The sequence below is a fragment of the Octopus sinensis genome, linkage group LG4 (assembly GCF_006345805.1).
Source record: "Octopus sinensis linkage group LG4, ASM634580v1, whole genome shotgun sequence".
Taxonomy (NCBI): domain Eukaryota; kingdom Metazoa; phylum Mollusca; class Cephalopoda; order Octopoda; family Octopodidae; genus Octopus; species Octopus sinensis.
Genome location: NC_043000.1, coordinates 67,766,917 through 67,791,353, shown reverse-complemented (window position 1 = coordinate 67,791,353; position 24,437 = coordinate 67,766,917). Strand labels below are relative to the sequence as shown.

The 24,437-nt window shown below is 35.2% G+C and overlaps 1 protein-coding gene across 1 annotated transcript; it reads left to right on the top strand.

Moving 5' to 3' along the window:
* Positions 1–3,815: 3,815 nt before the first annotated feature.
* Positions 3,816–24,137, top strand: LOC115210464 (cyclin-B2-1-like). The gene is made up of 2 exons (XM_029779069.2): positions 3,816–4,020; positions 23,396–24,137. The coding sequence occupies exons 1-2, from the start codon at positions 3,901–3,903 to the stop codon at positions 24,104–24,106; spliced, it is 831 nt and encodes a 276-aa protein (XP_029634929.2). The 5' UTR covers positions 3,816–3,900; the 3' UTR covers positions 24,107–24,137.
* Positions 24,138–24,437: the final 300 nt, after the last annotated feature.

Sequence of the window (24,437 nt, the reverse complement as noted above, 5' to 3'; positions counted from 1 at the left end):
TTTTATTTTATTCTATTTATTGTACTAACTAATTATGTACTATTATTATTTTTTTATAATCTATTTTCAAAGTTCTAATTATTAATTAATAATTAAAGAAATGAATTTTTTAAGTGCAAAAATATTTTGAGTTATTTTTGTTCATCTCTCTATATATAAACGGCAGTTTGTCTGTGTGTGTTTCTGTGTGTCTGTTTGGTTGTACCCTCACTCTGACCACGGCTTTCAACCGATTCTGATGAAACTTGACACACACATAGCCCAATGTCATAATTCAAAACTAACGCAGCGAAAATTTTGAAAAGTTCCCCCAGTTCTGAAAAAAATCGATAAATTCGACATGGGGTCGATAATCAGAAACACAAACCACAGACTGTCTAGGGGACGCAACTCCACCTTTTTAACTCTCAAAAAAATTTACCATCATTTTTTTCCCATATTTTGGCTATAACTATCTAAAAATGCTTTATAGTTATTTCCCTTACAAACCCGAGCAACGCCGGGCGATACTGCTAGTTTTTAATAAAAGTAACAAGTAATAACAAATAGAAGTAATAACTTGAAATAAAATTTTTAGTTTTAATGAAAGCTAATATTTTCTAAGTCTAAATATTATTAAAAAATTACTATTTGTAAATCTCACAACGATATATATTCAGTAACAGTATTTTGGAGTAAAGATTGTTTGCTAACATAACATAGCAGTCCTGGCTTAGGACAAATGTTGCTGTAATTTAGCCTCAGGATACATCGTCTCCAGCTGGCTATAGGACACGATCTTTGTTCGAAAATATAAGGAGACAGATCGTGTCTTATAGCCAGCTGGAGACGACGTCTCCTGGTGCTAAATTATAGAAATATTCGTCCTAAACCAGGAATGCCATGTTATGTTGGCAAACAATCTTTACTCTAAATATTATATTTGAAATTTTATCCTTAGCTGCAATATTTTAAGTAAAATTTTCTTATTCTCCACTTTACCAAATGTAGTAAGTTGTCCTAACTTTTCCAAGTGTAATAACTTGTGTAATTTTCCAGGTTTATAATCTTAAGAATAATATTTCCCTTGCTCGCATTTTTTCATGTAATATATATATATATATATATATATATATATATAATATATATATATATATATATATATATATATATAATATATATATATATATATATATGTATGTATGTATGTATGTATGTATGTATGTATGTATGTATGTATGTATGTATATGTATGTATGTATGTATGTATGTATGTATGATGTATGTATGTATGTATGTATGTATGTATGTATTATGTATGTATGTATGTATGTATGTATGTATGTTGTATGTATGTATGTATGTATGTGTGTGTGTGTGGTGTGTGTGTGTGTGTGTGTGTCTACCGGAGTGAGCACATAAATGTGAAACAAGGTGGAAAAAAGAGTACTCAAATACCAGAGGTAGAGTAATATGCTTTATGTAAAAGCAGCAGAAATATAACAAAAGCTGTTACATGGGTGCATATGTATGCATGTATTCACTTAGATTTCTGTGGATGTGTATTTGCGTACATATTTCCATATATTTATATATGTGATCTTATATGTGTATTTATGCTGATATACACTTTTGTATACACATGTAAACGTAATTTTATTTCGCGTACGTTCGTTACACATATTCAGCCACCTATCTTTCGCATGTGCGAATAAAATCGGGCATAAAAATTCCTTCAGATACCCCGAAAATAGGACGAAGACCAGCCTGGCAAAATATGTCTGGGAATTAAAAGAAAAAGAAACCCGGCCTTTCAACGTGACATGGAGTATTTTAGATAGAGCTGCACCTTACTGGTACGGTGCACATGAAAGACCCATCAAATGTGATTTACGCCTGCTGGAAAAATATTTTATTTTATTCCAGGACAATAACTCTTTAAATCAAAGACGTGAACTCTTGAATTCCTGTAGACACGCAGCTAAATTTAAAATGTCGGCTAGCAATATACCATATGGATAGTGTATATTTTTTGATTCTTGGATTAGTTTTTAAACACACTGTTGGATTTGTTTCTTATTATACATGATTTATTTCGCATCGCAAAGTTATTGTATATATTTCGACATATTTCTCAAGAAAAACCTTCGACTGTTATATGCAAATATTATTTTCTTACTCTTTTACTCTTTTACTTGTTTCACTTATTTAACTGCGGCCATGCTGGAGCACTGCTTTTAGTCGAACAAATCGACCCCGGGACTTATTCTTTGTAAGCCCAGTACATATTCTATCGCTCTCTTTTGCCGAACCGCTAAGTGACGGCGACGTAAACACACCAGCATCGGTTGTCAAGCAATGCTAGGGGGACAAACACAGATACACAAATATACACATACATATATATATATACATATATACGACGGGCTTCTTTCAGTTTCCGTCTACCAAATCCACTCAAGGCTTTAGTCTGCCCTAGGCTATAGTAGAAGATGCCACGCAGTGGGACTGAACCCGGAACCATGTGGTTGATAAGCAAGCTACTTACCACACAGCCACTCCTTTTTATTTTATTTTATTTCATCTTATTGTACTTTATAAACTCATTTTAATCGTTTAATTTGTAGATAATTCGATACAGGGTGTTCTATTTTGCATGTCTTTTATCTGAATTTTATTATTATGCACTCAACGATTTTAAAAAAAGTGTTGTTTGTATATATACGTCAGGACCTAGACATATTTTCCTAGTGGAGTGATGAAACGTCGGTTAGTGAGATAAACTTTATGGAGGGAGATGAAGTTTGGCTATATAATCCCCCAGCGGAAGCTGCAGAATGTATGGGAAGGACCCTATACTTTGATGAATCACCTGTCCGACATGACGTACCAGATTCGAGGAGGCTAGAGGTCTCGTCCAAAAATTGTGTATGTGAACTGCCAGTAGAAGTACTATGGGCCTGGCCAGCTCAGCTGGGACCTTTCTGGGAGGTTAGACCTATCTATTGATGAAGTTACCAGGGAAGACTAAGGAGAAGTGCAAGAGCAAGAGAGTCATCGTAAGGACTGAAGTTATAAATGTATATTTTTGTCGGGTCGACAAAGATCTAGGGAGGAGGTGGTGTTAAGAAGGAGAAATAATGTTAATGATCACGTGAGTGATACGAAGCTTGCTGCACGTTTCTTTTCTGGGCTTCTTTGTCGTGAGATGGACGACTTGAACAGGTGAAGGAACACACAGTGTCAGTTGGCAACGTAAAGAACGCGGGATGTCAGTTGGCAACGTAAAGAACGCGTGGTGTCAGTTGGCAACGTGAAGAACGCGGAATGTCAGTTGGCAACGTAAACAATACAGTGTAGTGTGAAGTTGGCAATAAAGACAGTCGGTGTAAAGATGCGATGTAATCAGTCGAAGTGAACCCTGGCGATGAAAAACCACGTTACACAAAACATCCAGTCGGGTCCGACTACTTCTTCAACTCTAAGCAAGTTCGCTTGCTGGGCTGGCCTGCTGTTTCCTAGCTGCTGACTTGACTGTTGGAGTCGTGTTCGTGTCAGGAGGTCGCAATAATTTTAGGCATTAAATAGATTTAAAAACATTTCAAGTTATTTTCGTAACTGAATTTAAGCTTTATTGAAATGCATATTTGATTTTTAAATTTGAATGTTATACGTTGCTTAACAATCATGTTGTGAATAATAAACAGTTTAATACACTTCAAATGTTAAAGATCAATAAATAGTTTAACATCCAAATCCAAGTGAAGATTTTAATTATTCAAATAAACTGGCAACGACACTTGCTGATTGTTACGTTTGAATGACGCAATCAACTGAGAAATTTTTGTGGTTTTCACCACTTCACACTTCACTATACTTTCTATTCAAGCAAGTTTCGTGTAATTTTGCAGAAGAACGACCATGGATTTTTCAGATGTTGTTAGAAATTTAAGAAATGTATATGAACATGAAAGACGACAGAAGAAAGTCCGTAATTATTTTCGAGATGGTCACCATAATTTTCAGCCTGAAGATCGTAAGGCTGTGGTCAACTGGATGATAGCATGCGCAGATAATTGGTCCAGTGTTTTGGATGTCATCCACCTATCAGTTGCATTATTTGACTTATTCCTGTCTTCTAGAAGATCACCGCCGATTTCATGCGAAAAACTGCAATGTGTCGGAGCTATATGTCTTAGAATTGCTTTTGACACGATATATAATCGTGTAACCGATGAGGGTCTGGAAATTATTACTATGACTTCGAAAGTCGACCCAGAGTCTTCTTTAGATGAGCTTCATAGAATGTACGTTTTGGTTTCTAAACGTTTCAATGGTAAAACGTTTTTTGTTACTCCATATGTCTTCCTTTCGTATTACCATATTATTCTCAAATTGAAACCTCGTCACGATTTGCATAGTATGACCAATTATTTATTGGAACTAGCATTATATGATGACTTTCTTAGCCTAAAAAATTACTTTAAACCAAGTCTTGTAGCGGCAGCTGCTCTTTATACGGGGATAATTGTCTTTGACTTCCACACGAGATGGTTTAAGGATTTGTCAATTCTAACACCGTATAATGGAAAGGAGGAAGACATGCTAATTGTTCATGAACGCATGATTTTCTTATTAAAAACAGTTTATCTTGAACCAAGGGAACATACAACACAGGCAAGATATGGTCTTAAAGAGAGCAACTATATGAGCGCTCTTGATTATTCAAACCTTTAATAAAAGTTAAAAAATTTTGTGAGTTCTTTTCTGCTTCGCTCTCACTTTTCAATTCCTTTAATTTTGTTACATTTGATTTCAAATTTGGTATATTCATGTAGTTGTGCATGCTAGTTATGGAGATGAAATTAATTTTTGCCATAAATTAATAAATACAAAAGTTTAATAACTTCTTAAAATTTGCCTATTTTGGGTAATTTTATCCTATCGTAAGCCACAAACATATTGCTCCCAGTTTTCATTGTAACAAGACACGCAGTTGTCTGCTTAAAATTGCTACAGCCACTATGTACCTCTATTCTCAACTCCCGTTCTTGAATTTTCGCCACAAAAAAATCTATTGTTTACATGAATTGAACTATTAGTACAGTATTACTACAGTTTATTCCTTTGTAATTTTTCGCAAACAAATTTCATTGAGAAATTTTCTTATTTAAATTGTTTACATTCCTGTTCGAACATTTGTTTTGCATTCTTTTGTCAGACAGAAAAACTAATGGGTCTTTTCTGTTGCTGTGACAGTGTTAGAAATTTTAACTTTTCAAATTTGGTATGTTGATGTAATTTTTCATGCTGAATCTGATTTTCATATTTACTTGTTCCAGAAAAATTTTTTTAAAATGTTCACAAAAAATGTTACTAATTGATTAACCCCAGGTTATCCATGGGTCAGAGTGGCCCTAAACGCCAGCCCTAAGTTCCAAGTCTAACTCTAAGCCCTAATTCTAACCTTAAACTCCAACGCTACATCCTAACTCTAACCCTAAAACTTAAATCCTAATTCTAACCCCAAACTTCATCCCTAAACCCGAACTCTAACCGTAAACACAAATTCTAACCCTAAATCCCAACCCTAAAATCTGACTCTAACGCTTGTGTATATCAAACTTTCGTTTTTGAATTTTCGCCATTAATTGTTTACATGAACCGAATTACAGTAGTATAACATACAGTTTGTATTTTTGTAATGTTCCGCTAAAAAAAAAAAAAATTAAGGATTTTTCTTTTTATATTGTCTGTTCCAACGTTTAACATGACTTTATTCATTTAAACCGATTAAAACTTCAAATCTTTTTGCAACTTTCGATGTCATAATATATTGCTTCCATTTATTTAATAAAAGTTATTACGCAGAAACTGCCAGCTTCCAAATCCCGTTTTGTGATTGGATAAAATAATCAAACTTTAAACCACTGTAACATTTTCTAAAACCTTTCTGGAACAAGTGAACAACAGTAACATATTCAACGTGAAAAATTGCGTCCAATATACCGAATTTGAAAATTTTCATTTAATTTTAAAATTTCAAAAATTTAACACCAGACAGAAAAAATCCCTTTTGGGACTTGTATTGTAAGAATACTAAACACACACACACTTGTTTATTTCAAATTACAGTATCAGGTCATCGGAAAAATTTTTGATATTTTAAGACAAACGTTTTCCCTGCTGTGGCGGGAGAATCTTTATTATAATAATGTGGTCACTATAAAAATGCCAGCAAAGAAACCAAAGTTATTCCATATCCTGAAGATGAGGTTGAGATAACCTGGAAACATTGTTGATAACGATGAAATTGGAAACATTATTGTTTGAAACGAACTATAACGGCCTGATAGGTAATACACACACATACATACATACATTATATATATATATATATATATATATATATATATATATATATATATATATATATATATATATATATATTGTCAAGGGCTCTTCTCAACTGTCAGTCAATACATTTTGAAATCTGATGATTACTAGGAACGTATGAAAGCGCTAATTGAACTTTATGAACATTAGTGAATATTTTTTTAATGTTTAACACACTTCAACAGCGTAAAACATTTATTAAACATAATAATAAAAAATGTGAAAACCAGGGCATCTAACTTTATTCAAGTGATATATTATTCTATACACATTTGCACAAATTCGGATATATATATATATATATATATATATATATATATATATAATATATATATATATATATATATATGTATATGTAAGTATATGTATATATATTGGTCATGTCAATCTTTTGCTACTCTGACTTTCACTTGTAGGTGCGCCAGATCTTCAGGCGAGTTATGACCTGTCTGCAGATTTTGTTTACCTACCGGTGAAATCAAGAGTAGCAAGAAACAGATTTTACCAAAATAAAGTATATTATTAATCTCAGCTATGGTATTGAATACTCGTTTTTCTAACAGTTGATACTAAAGGCATATATATATATATATATATATATATATATATGAAAACAAAGAGAGAAGAAGAGAGAGAGAGTGATGAGAGATAGAGAGATAGAGATAGATAGATAGATAGATAGATAGAGAGAGAGAGAGAGAGCTAATAGTGGAGGATCATCAATCCGGGCAAAATACTTCATAAGCTCTCTGTTGGCACGTCAAACTAATAATATTGTTTAGATTAGTGAATCCAAGTTCTCTTATGGCAGGGTCCATTGTTATGGTTCATTGCAATTCTGTATTGTAAATCCGTGGCTGGGCTCCAGAGAAACTGGATTTTTACACAGAGTGTAAGACAAGTTGCAGATAATGGTCATTACACATTTTTTTCCTTTATTAGATCAAAATTGGCTTACAACTGTTTGCAGAAGTCATTATAGGTACTTTACTGATAGGCCTGCTCAATCGACCCATTGATCAGTTGAGAAAAATTTAACGACCTAAGCAAATTAATGTTACTTTCGTCAGAGCAATTTCTGATTAAAACAAAACCTAACACTGAAGGAATGGTGAGTGCTAGTAGTAGTTTTTCCAATTTACCACAGTGGATGGAGATAAAAGCTTTTGAGAAATCAACAAACAGTAAGACTGCTTCAAGTGTTACGGTTTTTACTCCTTCAAGTAGACGACGAAGTGTAAGTATTTGTTCGACAGCTGATCTATTTCTTCTGAAGCCATTTTGGTTTCTTCTCAAAACTTTCTCAATTTCTGGTTGTATTCTGTTGAGTAAGAGTGAGGGGCTTATAAATTTTTGCAACGATTGCAATATGAAATTTGTTCATTTGTCAATGTTGCCTTCATTGTAGACGATTGCAGAAGCCTAACAGAATATAAAATTCTCCGGCTTGCCAGACTTGAGTCTTTCGGCTTTTGGTTCTTGCCTTTATGGGTGTGGTCTCTTTCGCAGCTTCTGATCGAGAAGTTACAAAATTATTGTATGCTATGTAAGAGTTTTCTTCATTTTCATTTTGTAGTGGCTTAAATACGTTTCTAACTTCTATGGTGTATTGGTAGCAGATTTGCCCGTTGTTCTTTAAAACTGACCAGTCATAAGTGGACCTAGAGGCTGATTTGGTTTTGTTAGCTCTAAGGCTAACTATTTCGATGTTAAAATCTTGTAGTCGCTATCAAAATTATTGTAAGACTCTGTGTTTGAGGCGCTATTCAACCATTTCTTGTTGATTAGTATGTGATACAGTTGGAGATTCGGGTCGTTGGCTTACGTAAGTGTTTATAGCTTATATATCACCTCCAGTTATGAGAACACTGTGCTTTGGTATTTGTCTCATTGATGCAGAGAGAGCCTGATCAAAATTGGAAACCTCTTTTTCGTCAGCTGTGTTGGTTGGCAAATAGCAAGATATGATTGATATCTCATGATTTCCTTGGATGGTGGAATTGGTAGAGTTCTTCTAATCTGAGACTGAGATAAAAGTGCAGCCACTACTAGCATTATGATATTTCAACATCGTCGTGATAAAGCCTGTGTTCTTCGTATAGACAACATCAATTTTGTGCTTGATGGCTGAGGCAACAAGTTCAGAGACTTGGTTTAGTTTTCTGAGGGTGCGCACATTGAAGGTGGAGACAGTTATTACCAACTTAATACGTACGCTTATGTATATAAGCACACACACACACACACACACACACACACACACACACACACACACACACACACACACGCACACACGCATGACAATATCACACCGTCCCTTACCTTACCATAAATCAATAATTAACCGTAAAGTGGTATTTCTTTTTACACGATAATGCAAGACAACATATTACCCAAGTCACGCAGGGAAAGATTACGACACTAAATATAAAAGTTTCGTGTCATCCTCCCTATTGTCCTGTCCTTGTTCCACATTACATCGCAATTTTAGATCACTGTAACATCATTTACCGGAAAAAATTTGTGAAGAGGTCAAAAATAATACTGAGAGGTACTTTTCTTCGAAACCTGAGGAATTTTACGTCTGTGTGGTCAATAATTTGTTAAACAGATGGGATTATGTTATCAAGAATGAGTGGAAATAAGGCGGCGAGCTGGCAGAAGCGTTAGCACGCCGAGCGAAATGCTTAGCGGTATTTCGTCTGTCGCTACGTTCTGAGTTCAAATTCCGCCGAGGTCAACTTTGCCTTTCATCCTTTCGGGGTCGATAAATTAAACACCAGTTACGCACTGGGGTTGATGTAATCGACTTAATCCCCTTTGTCTGCCCTTGTTTGTCCCCTCTATGTTTGGCCCCTTGTAGGCAATAAAGAAATAAGAATGAGTGGAAATATTTTGATTATATCTATGATCATCTATAAATGCAACAAGGCTGTCTTTCCAACTTAATACGTACGCTTATGTATATAAGCACACACACACACACACCACACACACACACACACACACACACACACACACACACACACACATACACACACGCACACACACACACACACACGCACACACGCATGGCAATATCACACCGTCCCTTACCTTACCATAAATATTCGTTATAGTAATAACTGACGCTAAAGCTTTCCGCTCAACAAATCTACTACAGTTATCTAAAAGTCCTATAATTATCTACCATAATATCCCAACAAAGTTTCTAGAGATAAATATAAGATCCAATGATCGAAGTGTTGGAAGAAGGTTAGCTTCAAGCAATTCGTAGTAAATATAAGAAACAACTTTCAGGGACAATAATGGTTAATGAGACAGAAAGTTGTGGATTTTATTCTTATTGAAATATGATAAATTGAAAAATGTATTATTTTTATATTTCACGGTAGGCAACTAGGGTTGCCGGGCATGCGAATAAGAAAATAAGATTTAAGGAAGGGAGTCGATAAGATCCAGGCTACATGTGTTTCATAGTGAGCGGAACCTCGGAAGTGGTAAATATCCAAGCGAGGTGTATACCGCAGGCTACTCTTCAGGCCAATGAAAGTTTACATTGTCTCAAGGAGGTACATGTTAACACATGAAAGATTCAATCAGAATCTGAAGAGAATACAGTAGGAGTAGAGAATATAAATGTAGAGAGGAATTAGGAATAAAAAGGAAAAAAGAAAAAAAAAACAAGGGAGTGAGAAGACAGGAATTTAAGTAAGGTAATTTGACAGGTAGTATTCAATAGGGCTATTCAATCATAGAAATTAGCAAGGGGAGTAAAATTTGAAAAAAGGATAATGTAGAGGGAAGATGGTGGGGAAATATTTTTGGTCAAAAATTTATGAAGGTTAGGGGAAAAAGAAGCGGTATGGAGTTGTTATTTGTATTTTGAGAATAGAGTTAGTGGTCGATGTTTGCAGGTAAAAGTTATACTGCTGCGTTCATTAAGACAATCCGTGGATTGCACAGTAGCTAAGACTTCGGCTATGCAGATATCACATTTGTTATAACAGCTGCTGAGTGGTTTGGCGTGGGATACTATGGGCCACTTGAGAGTGTAAGGAGTTTAATTGATCTTTAGTTTATTGATAAGCTGAGATAACGATGTACTGTTGGATTATGTTTGGGATTTGAAACTGGAGTAGTTGTTGTTCACTCTAGCTTTGAAGGTGGTGCTGCATGGATCGATGTATATGTAGCCACAGTTGGCAGCTGATACTGTACACTTGTAAATGATGTTCTTTTGTGAGACAACGGTTGTCTAAAGGATAGAGGTTAGTCGTCTGAAGCTGCATAGGTTCGTAGGAGATGTTCCGGATGAATTTGTAATGGGATTGTTATTTAGTGACGAACTGGTGTTAGGTTCATTATTATTACTGGCATTAAGATCAATATTTTGAGGGAGTTAAGGGTGGTATTGTGGGACTGTATGATATGATAATTATCGTGTTCGGTGGGTGGTATCGTCTGTGTCGTTCTTTATTTTTACAAGAGGTATAGTTGGGCGTTGTGGTAAATGTAAGGATCGGGTGTTGGTAGCGGAATTATAGTTAGAGTTATGGGGATTAGTGTTGTTGAGCGGGTCAATTGGTGTTTTGGGTTTATATGTATGGAGCTGGGGGTTATGTTGAGTTAAATTATTTAGGTTGGGGTTTGATGGTTGTGGATTTCCGAGTTCCTTGTTTTTGAAAATACCAGCAATGTTGTTGGTGGTGGTGGAGTAGAACAATTTTATAGATTGGGGGTTAAATATTTTCCTAAGGGGGATAGATTTAGGGAAATATTTTTCGAGTAAGGGTGAAGAAGAGTTTAAGTACTCAAGTCTAAACATTAAGAGCGAAGGGTGGAACCAGATAACGTCCTGGGTTCTTGTTCGTTTAATCCGATTAGTGGTGTTAATTGGGTGGGGATAGGGTTTTGGAGGTGCACGCTGGTGTCTGTTTCGGTGGGAGTGTAATTTGGACGAGTATCGGAGCGGTGGGATAGGGGAAATTTTACGTTCATTATATGGTGGTGGTGGGTGAACTGGTTTCAGTTCTGGGTTTAGTGCAGAGAGGAATATTCCACATGGGGATATATTCGATTGAGTTATTATAGCTGGCACGTGTAAGGCACAATTGCAATATTCTGCATATTGATCGAATAAATCTTTACTAACAGATAGTGAGGAAATCCGTTAGGAAACGTTTTCCACAATAGATTTTAGGACAGAGTGTGGTGGTATCTGGAGGAGAAGTTCACGTAGTTTAGATTTTCCTCGAGGTTTGTGGTATGAGTAGAAGCTTTGGTTTTTGCAAATCTAGGGTTATGTCCAAGAAATTAGCAGTTTTTGTGTTGTTACAGGAGATGCCAAGGCCGACGTTTTTTAAAAACCTCTTAATATTTTTCTAGTCTGTTCGATTACTGTTGCTAGAATTTTGGATTGCGAACAGAGCGTTGTTTCTGTATAGACTACCAGAGATGTTAGTGAATTGTTCATGGAGACCGTTAAGTAGGTAATGCCTTCTAAGGTCCGTAACTTGGGCGAAGTCACTGGCCTCCATGAGGATGTCAAAAAAATTGGGGGTATCCTTGCGGGTCTAGGATTTCCCATCAGACAGTATGACATTGCGGCAGGCTGCTAATATTATATCAATATCGTCACGAGATAGGTTGGAATGTTTTTTGGCGAAAATTAGGGCATTATTTAGAAGAATAATGTATATGCTGGAGTAGTATTGATCATTGTAGATTTGTATAAATTCAAAGGTGTGCTTAGGGCGTAGAGAATTGAACCACTGGATAATTTCACTGGTTTGGTGCAAATTTTCAATGTAGATGTGGTGGAAAGTTGGGGTATTGTTGCTAAAGACGTGTGGAGTTACATATTGTCATTGTGAATGTTAATCGTTCGCAGATTCTTATTCGGCTTCTTACTCAAAGATTTCTGAGTATCTCAATATACCGCTCGCTGCTTAAAGCACAACTATGTTCCAGAAATCCAGAAAAATAACAGCCTTGTCCTCCCCCAAAATCTATACTAATCGCTAAATTGAGCTTCTTAAGCCTTGCATAAAGGAATGTAGCGCCATTCCATGGACTGAGCCATCATTTGTAGATAATAAAAATACGCCTATGTTTCATCCTGTTATAACGGCGTATAGAGAAAAAAGATAGTGGGCGGCTACCTATAACAATTAAATAATTTAATCTGTTTATAACGTGTTCGATGAGTTAAATGATGACATGCTACTTACGACTAGAAAATATGATAAATATAAATACTTCTTTAGCAGGAATCTGTGGTGATAAATCAGACACTTATAACTTAATTATAAGTATTTAATCACCATACATAAATTCTAGCTCAGACTATGTAAACGCTGTGGTGAGTTATACACCAGGACGCTGAACGTGCATGTATGTTGAATTACATAATCCCTCAACCAGAAATACAAGCTCACTCATTTTTACCGTTATAGTAACAGTTTCAATAAGTACAGAAATAAGTTTCAATTTATTTACGTGCATTTAATAATATTTACAATACATTTTTATATGAAAAGTCAAAAGATATTTAAAAAAGAAACTGTCGTAGAGAGTTTACGACATAAACTTTGGATCCTTTCATAAGGAAGCTAAAAAAAAGTGTAAAACAACAATTCAAAATAGCATTGTTGAATTAAACAAAAAAACAACAACTTGGCATCATAATAACCAAATCTCATGAAAGTGAGTGTCGTGGAATCATATAGACGACCAACGAACACTGACTTATTTCCCCAAAATCAGGGTTTTTATATCTGCTGGTATCTGAATTTTAAGAACCGTATTTCGGGAAAAATTTCTCTTTGAGGAAAATTAGAATTCAAATATGGACAGTAATTTTAACCAATGGAGAAACTAATAATTACACATATTCGGCCAACATGACCATAACGTCATATCACCGTCGATAGAGGTTTATTAAGGCTTGCTACATAATCCCTCAACCAGAAAAAGTTTCTCAATTTTGCGAACAAAGAATAATAATACAAACATATTTCAATACACAGTTGGAAATAATATTTAAGTAAGTCAAAGTTACACATTTTTACAAATATAGAAATGTATCGACATGTTGAACAAACGAAAATAACCGCGCATCACGGTTTTATCACAATACAGCTTTCATGGAAAGTTTATCAAAATATTCATCATAAAGTTCAATATAATTTATAGAAGTTCCTTGAAAAAAATTGTAAAATCTTTTTCCAAAAACGATTCCGGAAATATAAAAATCCATGAGCAAAATACTCAAACGAACTGAGAAAGTCTTTTGGGAAAATGTACAATTCTACCACTTCTAGTTTTTTTTCGATGGCAGGTGATTTTAAAATTGACTTGTGGATCTTTTCCTCAACCTTAAGTTCGCTGTTTTGTGAAATGTTCTGTTTGGAGTTATTTTGAAATGTGTTGCTTAAATTTTTATTCTCATGACATGAAGACTGGTCGAAATAAACGTTTTTAACTCTGTCGAAGCTGAAACTTCCTTTTTACCATGCATATCCAAGGTCATAGTTTTATCTTTAATTGACAAAAGTTTAAAAGGTCCAGTGTATTTATAATTCAGTGAATGATGACTGGCATCATTACGTACAAATACATGAGTCCAAGAATTAACATCGGTAGGGACGACACTTTTAATACTTTGTAATTTACTTGTAAAAGAAGGAACATCAGAAAGAAATCTCCTGAGTCGGATACATAATTGTTAATATCCCCGGTAAAAGAATTCGTTTCTTCAAACATTTGACCAGGTAGAGTTAATGTTGTTTCGTACAGAAGTTCAGCAGGAGAAAATTGGAAACTTTCTTTAACAGCACTCTTGATTCCCAACCGGTAAGGCTTCTAACCAACTGTTTGAATCAGAATAAGTTCTTAATGAAGATTTCAACTGCCTATGAAACCTTTCTATCATGCCGTTACATCGCGGGTGATAGGAAGTAGTACGAATTCTGTGAATTTCCAACACGTATTAAATTCTGCGAAAAGTGTACAGTCAAATTGTCTTTCCCGATCTGTCGTCACGATATTTGGTATGCCTTGAAATCCAACTGGTAACTTGGACATTCCACTAGTACTCTCTTTTTTAATTATGAGTGGCTATGGCTTCCACCATACTGTGGGTTCTCATTTCTTTGTTCTTTCGACAGATTTCGTTATACAGTGTTCAAGCTACGTCATGTCTCATCGGTAGACAATACCGTGATGACATTTTCGGACAACTGTTTATGATGTGGGTGATATCTTTGGTGGTAACTCCACAAAGTTTGCATCGGTTGTCTGTCTGTATATGTATGTATGTATGTATGTATGTATGTATGTATGTATGTATGTATGTATGTATGTATGTATGTATGTATGTATGTATGCATGTATGTATGTTGCTTAAATACACACATTTGCGTTTGAGTAACTTTGCAAATAGGTTAGAATTATGATTTATGTGTTTTATAGGCCCAAATATCATTAACTTTTGAGAAGTTTACCTATCTGGGCTCTACCGTCACCTACAACCTATCCCTTGACGCTGAGCTCAATATACGCATTGGCAAGGCAGCTGCTGCGATGGCCCAAATCTCCAAACGGGCTTGGGACAACAATAAGCTGACCAAGACCACGAAAATGAAGATCTACCAGGCATGTGTACTCAGCACTCTACTGTATGGAAGTGAGACCTGGACGCTATACACACGCCAAGAGCGTCGCCTAAACATCTTTCACCTGCGCTGCCTCCGAAAAATCCTCCGCATCAAATGGCAGAATCATATCCCCAACAAAGATGTCCTCAGGCAAGCAGAAAAACCAAGCATGTTTGCACTCCTCACACAAAGACGTATGAGATGGCTTGGGCATGTTAGCCGTATGAAAGATGGCAGAATCCCCAAGGACATACTCTACGGAGAGCTTGCTAGGGGTACTAGGTCTGTGGGTAGACCGATCTTACGTTACAAGGATGTTTGCAAAAGGGACATGAAGGCCTGCAACATCAATATTAGCGGTTGGGAGGCAGTTGCCGGCAACCGTGGAGAATGGCGACGTACCGTAAAAGAGGGAATACAAAGGAGTGACAGAGAGAGAGAGAGAGAGAGAGAGAGGAGAAATGGAAAGAAAGGAAGAGACGTAAACAAGAGACTATGGCACTACAACCAGCCAGGAACAGTCTTCGCTACATTTGCGGTACCTGCCAGAGGGAGCGTTTGTCCAGGATAGGACTACACAGCCACAGCAGGAAATGTATCAGGACATGAAATATAAAAGCCGGACTAGACTACTTCATGCGCAACTCCATTGTCTCCCGAGACAGAAAGGATGCCAATACAATACAATATCATGAAGGTTATGCCTTGCAATTTTATTATGATAGGTTTAGGCATTAAATAGCTATTTTCATGCTATGTTCGTAATTGAATTGTAACACATGTTCAGTTTTATAATTTCAAGGTTATATATTGCTTAACTATCATATTGTAAATAACAATCAATTTAGTACACTTCAAATGTTAAAGAATAATAAATAGTTTAATATCCAAATACAAGTTAAGATTTTGGTCATTCAAATAAACTGGAACGACATTTACTGATTGTTACGTTTGAATGACGTAATCAAGTGAGAGATATTTCGTTTAATTTCGCAGAAGATCGACCATGAATTTTTCACAGGTTGTTAGAAATTTAAACAATGTATATGAAATGGAAAGACGGCAAAAAAGAGTCCGTAATTATTTTCGAGATGGTCAGCATAATTTTTAGCCTGAAGATCGTAAGGCTGTGGTCAACTGGATGATAGCATGCGCAGATTATTACGAGAGCGTTTTGGATGTCATCCACCTGTCAGTTGCATTGTTTGACTTATTCCTGTCTTCTAGAAGCTCACCACCGATTTCAAGCGAAAAACTGCAATGTGTTGGAGCTACATGTCTTAGAATTGCCTTTGACACAATATATAATCGTGTAACAGATGAGGGTAATGATGTTATTCATATGACATCTAGAGTTGACCCAGAGTCTTCTTCAGAAGAACTTCATAGGATGCACATTTCGGTTTCTGAACGTTTTCATGGTAGGATGTTTTTTATGACTCCCTATGTCTTCGTTTCGTATTACCAGATTATTCTCAAATTAGAACCTCGTCACGATTTGTATAGTATGATGAACTATTTAGTGGAACTAGCGCTATATGATGACTTTCTCAGCGTAAGAAATTACTTTCCACCAAGTCTTGTAGCGGCAGCTGCTCTTTATACAGGGATAATTGTCTTTAAATTCCGTGACGAATGGTTTGAGGACTTGTCAGATCTCACAGGGTATAATGGATTTGAGGATCAGTTGCAAGTTGTTCATGAACGCATGAAATTCTTATTATCATCAGCTAGTCTTGAAGAAAGGGAACATTCAACACAGGCAAGATACGATTTACCAGAGAACAACCATGTGAGTGCTATTGATTATTCAAGCATTTATTAAAAGTTTAAATCCTTTGTGGGCTTTTTCTCTTAGGCTTTCACTTTTCAATTCCTTCAATTTTGTTACAGTTGATTTAAAATTTGGTGTATTGATGTAGTTATTCATGCTAATTATGGAAATGAAATTCATTTTTGCTATAAATTAATGAATTAATAAAGTTTGATAGCTTTTTAAAATTTGCCTATTTTGGTCAATTTCAGCTAGTCGTAAGCCACATATATATTGCTGCCTATTTCCATAGTAACAATCCAAGCTGTTGTCTGCTTAGAACTATTACAACCCCTATGTACCGATATTCAGAACTTACGTTTTTGATTTTTCGCTTCAAAAAATATATTAATTGTTTACATGAACTGAACTATTAGTACAGTATTATTACAATTTATTACAGTATTATTACAATTTATTCGCAAACTTCATTGAGGACTTTTTCCGTTTTAAATTGTTTACATTCCTGTTCGAACGTTTGTTTTGCATTCTTTTGTTAGACAGAAAAACTAATGGGCCTTTTCTGTTGATGTGACAATGTTTGAAATTCAAAATTTTCAAATTTGGTATGTTGATGTAAGTTTTCACACTGAATCTGATTTTCGTATTTATTTGTTCCAAAGAAACTTTAGAAAAATGTTCACGAAAAATGTTACTAATTGAATAACCCCAGATCATCCACGGGTTAGCGCGACCCTAAACACCAACGCTAAACCCTAAGCCTAATCCTAAACTCAAAGTCAAACCTTAAACTCCAACGCTACTCTAACCCTAAACCCTAATTGTAATTCTAAAGCTCAACCCTGAATCCTAACTCTAGCTGTACATCCTAAGTTTAACCCTAAACCTCAACCTTAAAATCTGACTCTAACTCTAGTGTATATCAAACTTTCGATTTTGAATTTTCGTCATTAGTTGTTTACATGAACAGGACTATAGTAGTATAACATATGGTTTGTCTTTTTGCAACTTTTCATAATATATAGCTTCCAGTTATTACGCAGAAATTGCCTGCTTCTAAACCCTGTTTTCTGATTGAGTAAAAATAATCAAACTTCAAACCGCTATAACATTTTTCTAAAACTTTTCTGGAACAAGTGAATAACAGCAACAGATTCAACGTGAAAAATTACATCAATATACTAAATTTGGAAATTTTCATTTAATTAAAAAATTTCAAAACGTGAAAGCCAGACAGAAAAGATACCTTTTGGGGACTTGCATTGTGAAAATAATAAACACACACGCACGCTCACACACACACACACCCGCACGCACGCACACGTACGCACTCGTACGCGCGCGCACACACACACGCGCGCGCACACACACACACAGAGACAGACACGCTTACACACACACACACGCACACACAAATACAACTTTATAAGGTAGAAGTTGTTTATTTCGAATTACATTATGAGGCCAACGGAAGAATTTCTAGATATTTTAGAACAAAGGCTTTTCCCGGTCTGGTGGGGGAATCTTTATAATAATAATGTGCTCATCATAAAAATGGCAGCAAAGAAACCTAATTTACTCCATATCCTGAAGATGAGGTTGAGAAACATTGTTGACAAAGATGGACTTGGAAACTCTTTTGTTTGAAGCGAACTATAAACGCATGATAGGCAATATATATTTATATACAGGTGAAGATAAGTTAGAAGTAATAACAGCCGTCTATGGAATAACTTATATCCTATGAATCCACTGGTGTATCTATCCCTCTATATATAAAACTGAGAATGTGTGTGTGTGTGTGTGTGTGTGTGTGTGTGTGTGTCTGTCTGTCTGTGTGTTTCCCTAAAACTTGAGAACTACACAACCAATTTCATTCAAATTTTACACATGCCTTACTTAAGGTCCGGGGAGTGTCATCGGCAAAAAAATTTTAACTCTTTTCCTAGGGCGACCCCACAGCAATATCATATTTTCTCCACTTTTTCAGTATTACGTGTTAAAAGTGAAACAAAAACATCTCTCTATTGTAATGCAGACACTTTCATTTTAATACTGAAACTATTAAACTGAAAGTATTATATAACAGGGATGAACCATTAAAAGTGGTCAATCTTTTTGCTAGAAGAAGATCCGCTATGGTCTTATATGCTATACCACTGGTTTTCAATTCATATTAATCAAAGTATTATTCAATTTTTCACCCTTATTACGTGTGTGTGTGTGTATTAGCAATTCGTATAAAATTGCGTCAATACCTTGAACTTGAATAAGTGGTTTCACATAAATGGGGATACATTAAAAAGGTTTGTTGTTATTATTATTACTGCTTGACTATTGTAATCACGTTTGTTGGTTCCTCGTCAGGAAAACATTGTTGTGTTGCATTTGTTAAATAATTGTAAACCGTAACCCTCCCCCTTTCGTTGAAGGGGCTTTGGTTATTGTTTAAAAATTGAATTGTGACCCTGTTTGGGGAAATTGGCAATATTTTCACTGTCTTTACGGAAGCATTTTTGTTAAAATGCCTTCGATAGAAGAAAGTCCAAAAATGAATTTTTGGACTAGTTTTGATCATATCGTTATTTCTGTTCTATTTTAACAAAACTGTCCGACGAACGGGAACGTGAAACTCTGAGTAACAGCTTTTGTTATATTTCTGCTGATTTAAAATAAAGTTTATATATTTGCTGGTATGAACATCATCCTGAGCCAGTCATTGAAGGTAAAAATGTCACTATCTGGGATTTTCCAGTCAACACTGACATAACGATCAAAGATAATCGACCAGACGTGATTTTTAAAGATAGGGAAGAAAATACTTGTAGACTAATAGATGTAATTGTTCCCACTCATAAAAATGAATCTGTCAAGGAATTTGACAAATTAAGTAAATATAAAGACCTGGAAATTGAAATACAGAAGATATGGCATCTTAAAACGAGAACTGTTCCTGTTACTAGGTATGATAGAAAAAAGGGATGTCAGGAACATCTAGATAAGATCCCAGGAAAACCATGTCTCAGAAAAATTCAAAAGATTGTGCTGACAAGTACTGCCCACATCCTTAGAAAAACCCTATCCATTTTAAATGACTGTGTTGTATTACATGAAGATATTTCGCTACTCCCCCCCACCACGAAGCTTTCAGTCATATTATAACATCTCTTATCGTACACCTGCCCCAGGAAATTGGGTGTGTCACGGCAAGTGGCTTAACAAATATGCAGATTAAAAGTAAATAATAATAATAATAATAATAATAATAATAATAATAATAATAAACATTTGGATTTTATACAATATATGTTTCAAAACTAAAAATAGTCTAATTTCCTTATATATTTTATGTGTACCTCTGTTTGATTTTTGTCTTTTATCTTTTATTCGGCAAAGATAAAATACGAAGGAAATACCAATCATATGCATCTTCTTCTAACATATGTGGGCTTGTGCCAACGTTAGAAATTATATCTGTTATGTTAACTGTATATTATAAGAATATCATTCGCGTATATCACCAAAGTTCATATAATATTAACAGAATAAAAAGAAAAAAGAAATAGTCCTAAGTTTTTGTGACCTGCTTTTCTATTTTTCCTTGAGCGTGAAATTAATACACTTTGTTGTTGAGCCACTTGTTTCTGTCTTCTGTATTTTGTTTTTTGTACATTTGGGCCTCACACACACACACACACACACACACACACACACACACACACACACACACACACACACACACACACAACACACACACACACACACACACACACACACACACACACACACACACAGACGCACACATGAGCGTGGCTGTGTGGTAAGAAGCTTTCTTCCCAACTACATGGTTCTGGGTTCAGTCCAATTGCGTGTCACCTTGGGCAAGTGTCTTCTACTATAGCATCGGTCCGACCAAAGCCGTGTTAGAGTATTTGGTAGACAGAAACTGAAAGAAGCCTGTCGTATATATATATAAATATATATATATATATATATATATATATATATATATATATATATATATATATATATATATATATATATACATGTATGTGTGTGTGTGTGCGTGTGTGCGTCTGTGTATGTGTGTGTGTCTGCGCTCGTGTTTGTTCCATGCCAATGCTTATCAACGGGTGTTGGTTTGTTTACATGCCCGTCGCTTAGAGGTTCGGTATCAGTCATTGGATAGATTCCTTCGACTAAACCTTCAAGGCGGTGGCCCAGCATGACCGTAGTCCAATGACTGAAATAAGTAAAAAAATTACACACACACACACAATATATATATATATATATATATATATATATATATATATATATATATATATATATATATATATATATATATATGTAAGTACGTGTTTATATGTGTGTCTCGAATCTTTGTAAAAGCTCAGGTGTGCACTTCTTCGTAACCACTCCCATGTCGTCTGCGTCATCAAATCATTCTCCTCAAAGACTGTACTCTCGATTGAACAGGTGGAAGTTGAGAGCGCCAAATCCAGCTTTACGGTGAAAAGTGGTCACTGACGAGTCCATTTTGCAGATTACTTGATTTGTTGATAAAGATGTGTGCGTACACGAATTTTCACGGTGAATGTTAATCGTTTTCAGATTCTTGTTTGGCCATTTCCTCAAATCTTTCTGAGAGTCTCAATATACAGCTCGCAGTTTAAATCACAAATACGTTCCAGAAAATCAAGGAAAATAACGCTTTTGTCATCCCCCAAAACCTGTACTGATCGCTAGATTGAGCGTTTTACGCCTTGGAGAAGGCATGTAACGCCATTCCATGGACCGAATCTTCATTTGTAGATAATAAAAATATGCCCACGTTTCATCTCCTGTCATCAGATCGGAAAAAATTGTCTTCAAATGTTTCTAACAGCTCAGAGCAGACTTTTACCCTTTCCCTCCTCCAAATCGATGTACCCATTTTGCACACACTTTGCGATACCCAGTCTTGCACCTTCTTCTGTAAAGCATTTTGATAACAATGCAGGAAGCTCAAGAATTGTGACTTTTACTAAACGAATCAATTCGTCCAGTTGCTGGAGAATGGTATCAATGATCGCAGTTGATGTTTTCCCAGTGCGCGCTATGTCTTAAGTGTTGTTTTCCTCTTATTTAAACATTTTCGTCTGTCTGCGTATATTACTTTTGTCAATAGCGTCATCTCTCCGTAAGCAACTAGTAGCTTTGTATGGATGTCGGACCGCTTGCATCCCTCTCTATCAAGAATTCAATAATGGTATGTTATTTCTGCTTGGAATCAATTATTTGCCTGCAATGAAGAACAAGAAGAAGAGTTACTATAGACGAAATTTTGCTCTACCAACACGTACTATTGAAACGACCTAACAGTTGATATAAATGTCACGTTTACCTTTCAATTACTTTCGGTATCATCCTCGTGCACACATATACACATATGTACATTTACAAAGATGCACACATAAACACATGCATATGTATGTACATAGAAATAAAACACGCACACACACATAAAAACATAGAAATACAAACACACACGTACATATTACATATGTACATGTATACAAATATATATTCATATATTTGTATCAATATCTATATCTAACTTCTTGTCTGTCTGTCGGTCTTTCTGCCTGTTCGTCGACCTGCCCGTCTGCCTGTATGTCTTTCTATTTGTTTGTATATGTATGTATGTATGTATGTATGTATGTATGTGTATGCGTGTGTGTGTATGCATGTGTGTGTATATGAATGTATGTATATATGCATTTATGTATGTCTGTATGTATGTTGTATGTATGTATGTATGTATGTATGCATGTGTGTGTATATGTATGTATGTATGTATGTATGTATGTATGTATGTATGTATGTATGTGTGCGTATATGTATGTATGCATGTGTGTGTATGTATGTATGTATGTATGCATGTATATGTGTGTATGTATGTACGTATGCATGCATGTATGTATGTACGTACGTACGTGTGTATATATGTATGTATGCATATATGTTGCTTAAATACATACATTTGCATTTGAGAAACTTTGCAAATAAGTTAGAATTATGATTTGTGTGTTTTATAGGCCCAAATATCATAAAGGTTATGCTTTGCAACTTTATTATGATAGTTTTGGGCATTAAATAGATTTAAAACATTCCATGTTATTTTCGTAACTGAATTTAAGCTTTACTGAAACATATTCATTTTTAAATTTTAATGTTATGTATTGCTTAACTATCATATTGTAAATAACAAACAATTTAATACACTTCAAATGTTAAAGAACAATAGTTTAATATCCAAATACAACTGAAGATTTTAATTATTCAAATAAAATAGAACGACATTTACTGATTGTTACATTTGAATGACGTAATCAATTGATAAATTTTTGAGGTTTTCGCCGCTTCACCCCTCGCTATACTTTCTAAACAAGCAAATTTCGTTTAATTTCACAGAAGAACGACCATGGATTTTTCAGATGTTGTTAGAAATTTAGGCAGTATATCTGAAATGGAAAGACGACAGAAGAAAGTCCGTAATTATTTTCGAGAAGGTCGCCATATTTTTTCCCCTGAAGATCGTAAGGTTGTGGTCAACTGGATGATATCATGTGTAGATTATTACTACGGTCTTATGGATATCTTACACCTATCAGTTACATTATTTGACTTATTCTTGTCTTCTGAAAAGTCACCGCTGTTTTCACGCGAAAAACTGCAATGTGTTGGAGCTATATGTATTAAAATTGCTTTTGACACAATATATAATGCTAAAACAGATGAGGGTTTTGCAATTGTTGCTATGACATCCAGAGTCGACCCAGAGTCTTCTATAGATGAGCTTCGTAGAATATATATTTTGGTTATTAACCGTTTCAGAGGTAAAACGTTTTTTGTTACTCCTTATGTCTTTCTTTCGTATTACCATATTATTCTCAAATTGGAACCCCATCACGATTTGTATAGTATGACCAACTATGTATTGGAACTAGCGCTATATGATGACTTTCTTAGCGTAAAATGTTACTATAAACCAAGTCTTGTAGCGGCAACCGCTCTTTATACGGGGATAATTGCACTTGGCTTCCACACCAGATGGTTTGATGACTTGTCAGTTCTGACAGGGTATAATGGAGAGGAGATAGACATAAATGATGTTCATGAACGCATGAAATTCTTATTAAAAACAGCTTACCTTGAACCAAAGATACATTCAACACAGGCACGTTACTATTTGCAAGAGAACAACTATATGAGCACTTTTGACTATTCGCACCTTCGTTATCATGGTAATTAATTAAAGTTTAAAAGTCTTGTGGGTTCTCTTCTGTTTGGCTTTTACTTTTCAATCCCTTCAATTTTGTTACAATTGATTTCAAATTTGATGTGTTGATGTAGTTGTGCATGTTAATTATGGAGATGAAACTCATTTTTGCCATAAATTAATCGATAAAAAGTTTAATAGCTCTTTATAATTTGCTTAAACGCCAAGCCTAAGCACTAAGTCTAACCCTGAACCCTAATTCTAACCTTAAACTTTAACGCTAATCCCTAACTCTAGCCCTAAACTCTAATTGTAACTTTGAAACTCAACCTTAAATTCTAACTTTAACTGTGCGCCCTAAGTT

Excerpts from the sequence above, each read along its gene's own strand:
- LOC115210464 (XM_029779069.2), top strand. The coding sequence starts at position 3,901 with ATGGATTTTTCAGATGTTGTTAGAAATTTAAGAAATGTATATGAACAT. Across the intron at positions 4,021-23,395 it reads TTCAGCCTGAAGATCGTAAG|GTTGTGGTCAACTGGATGAT; the intron begins GCTGTGGTCAAC and ends GAAGATCGTAAG.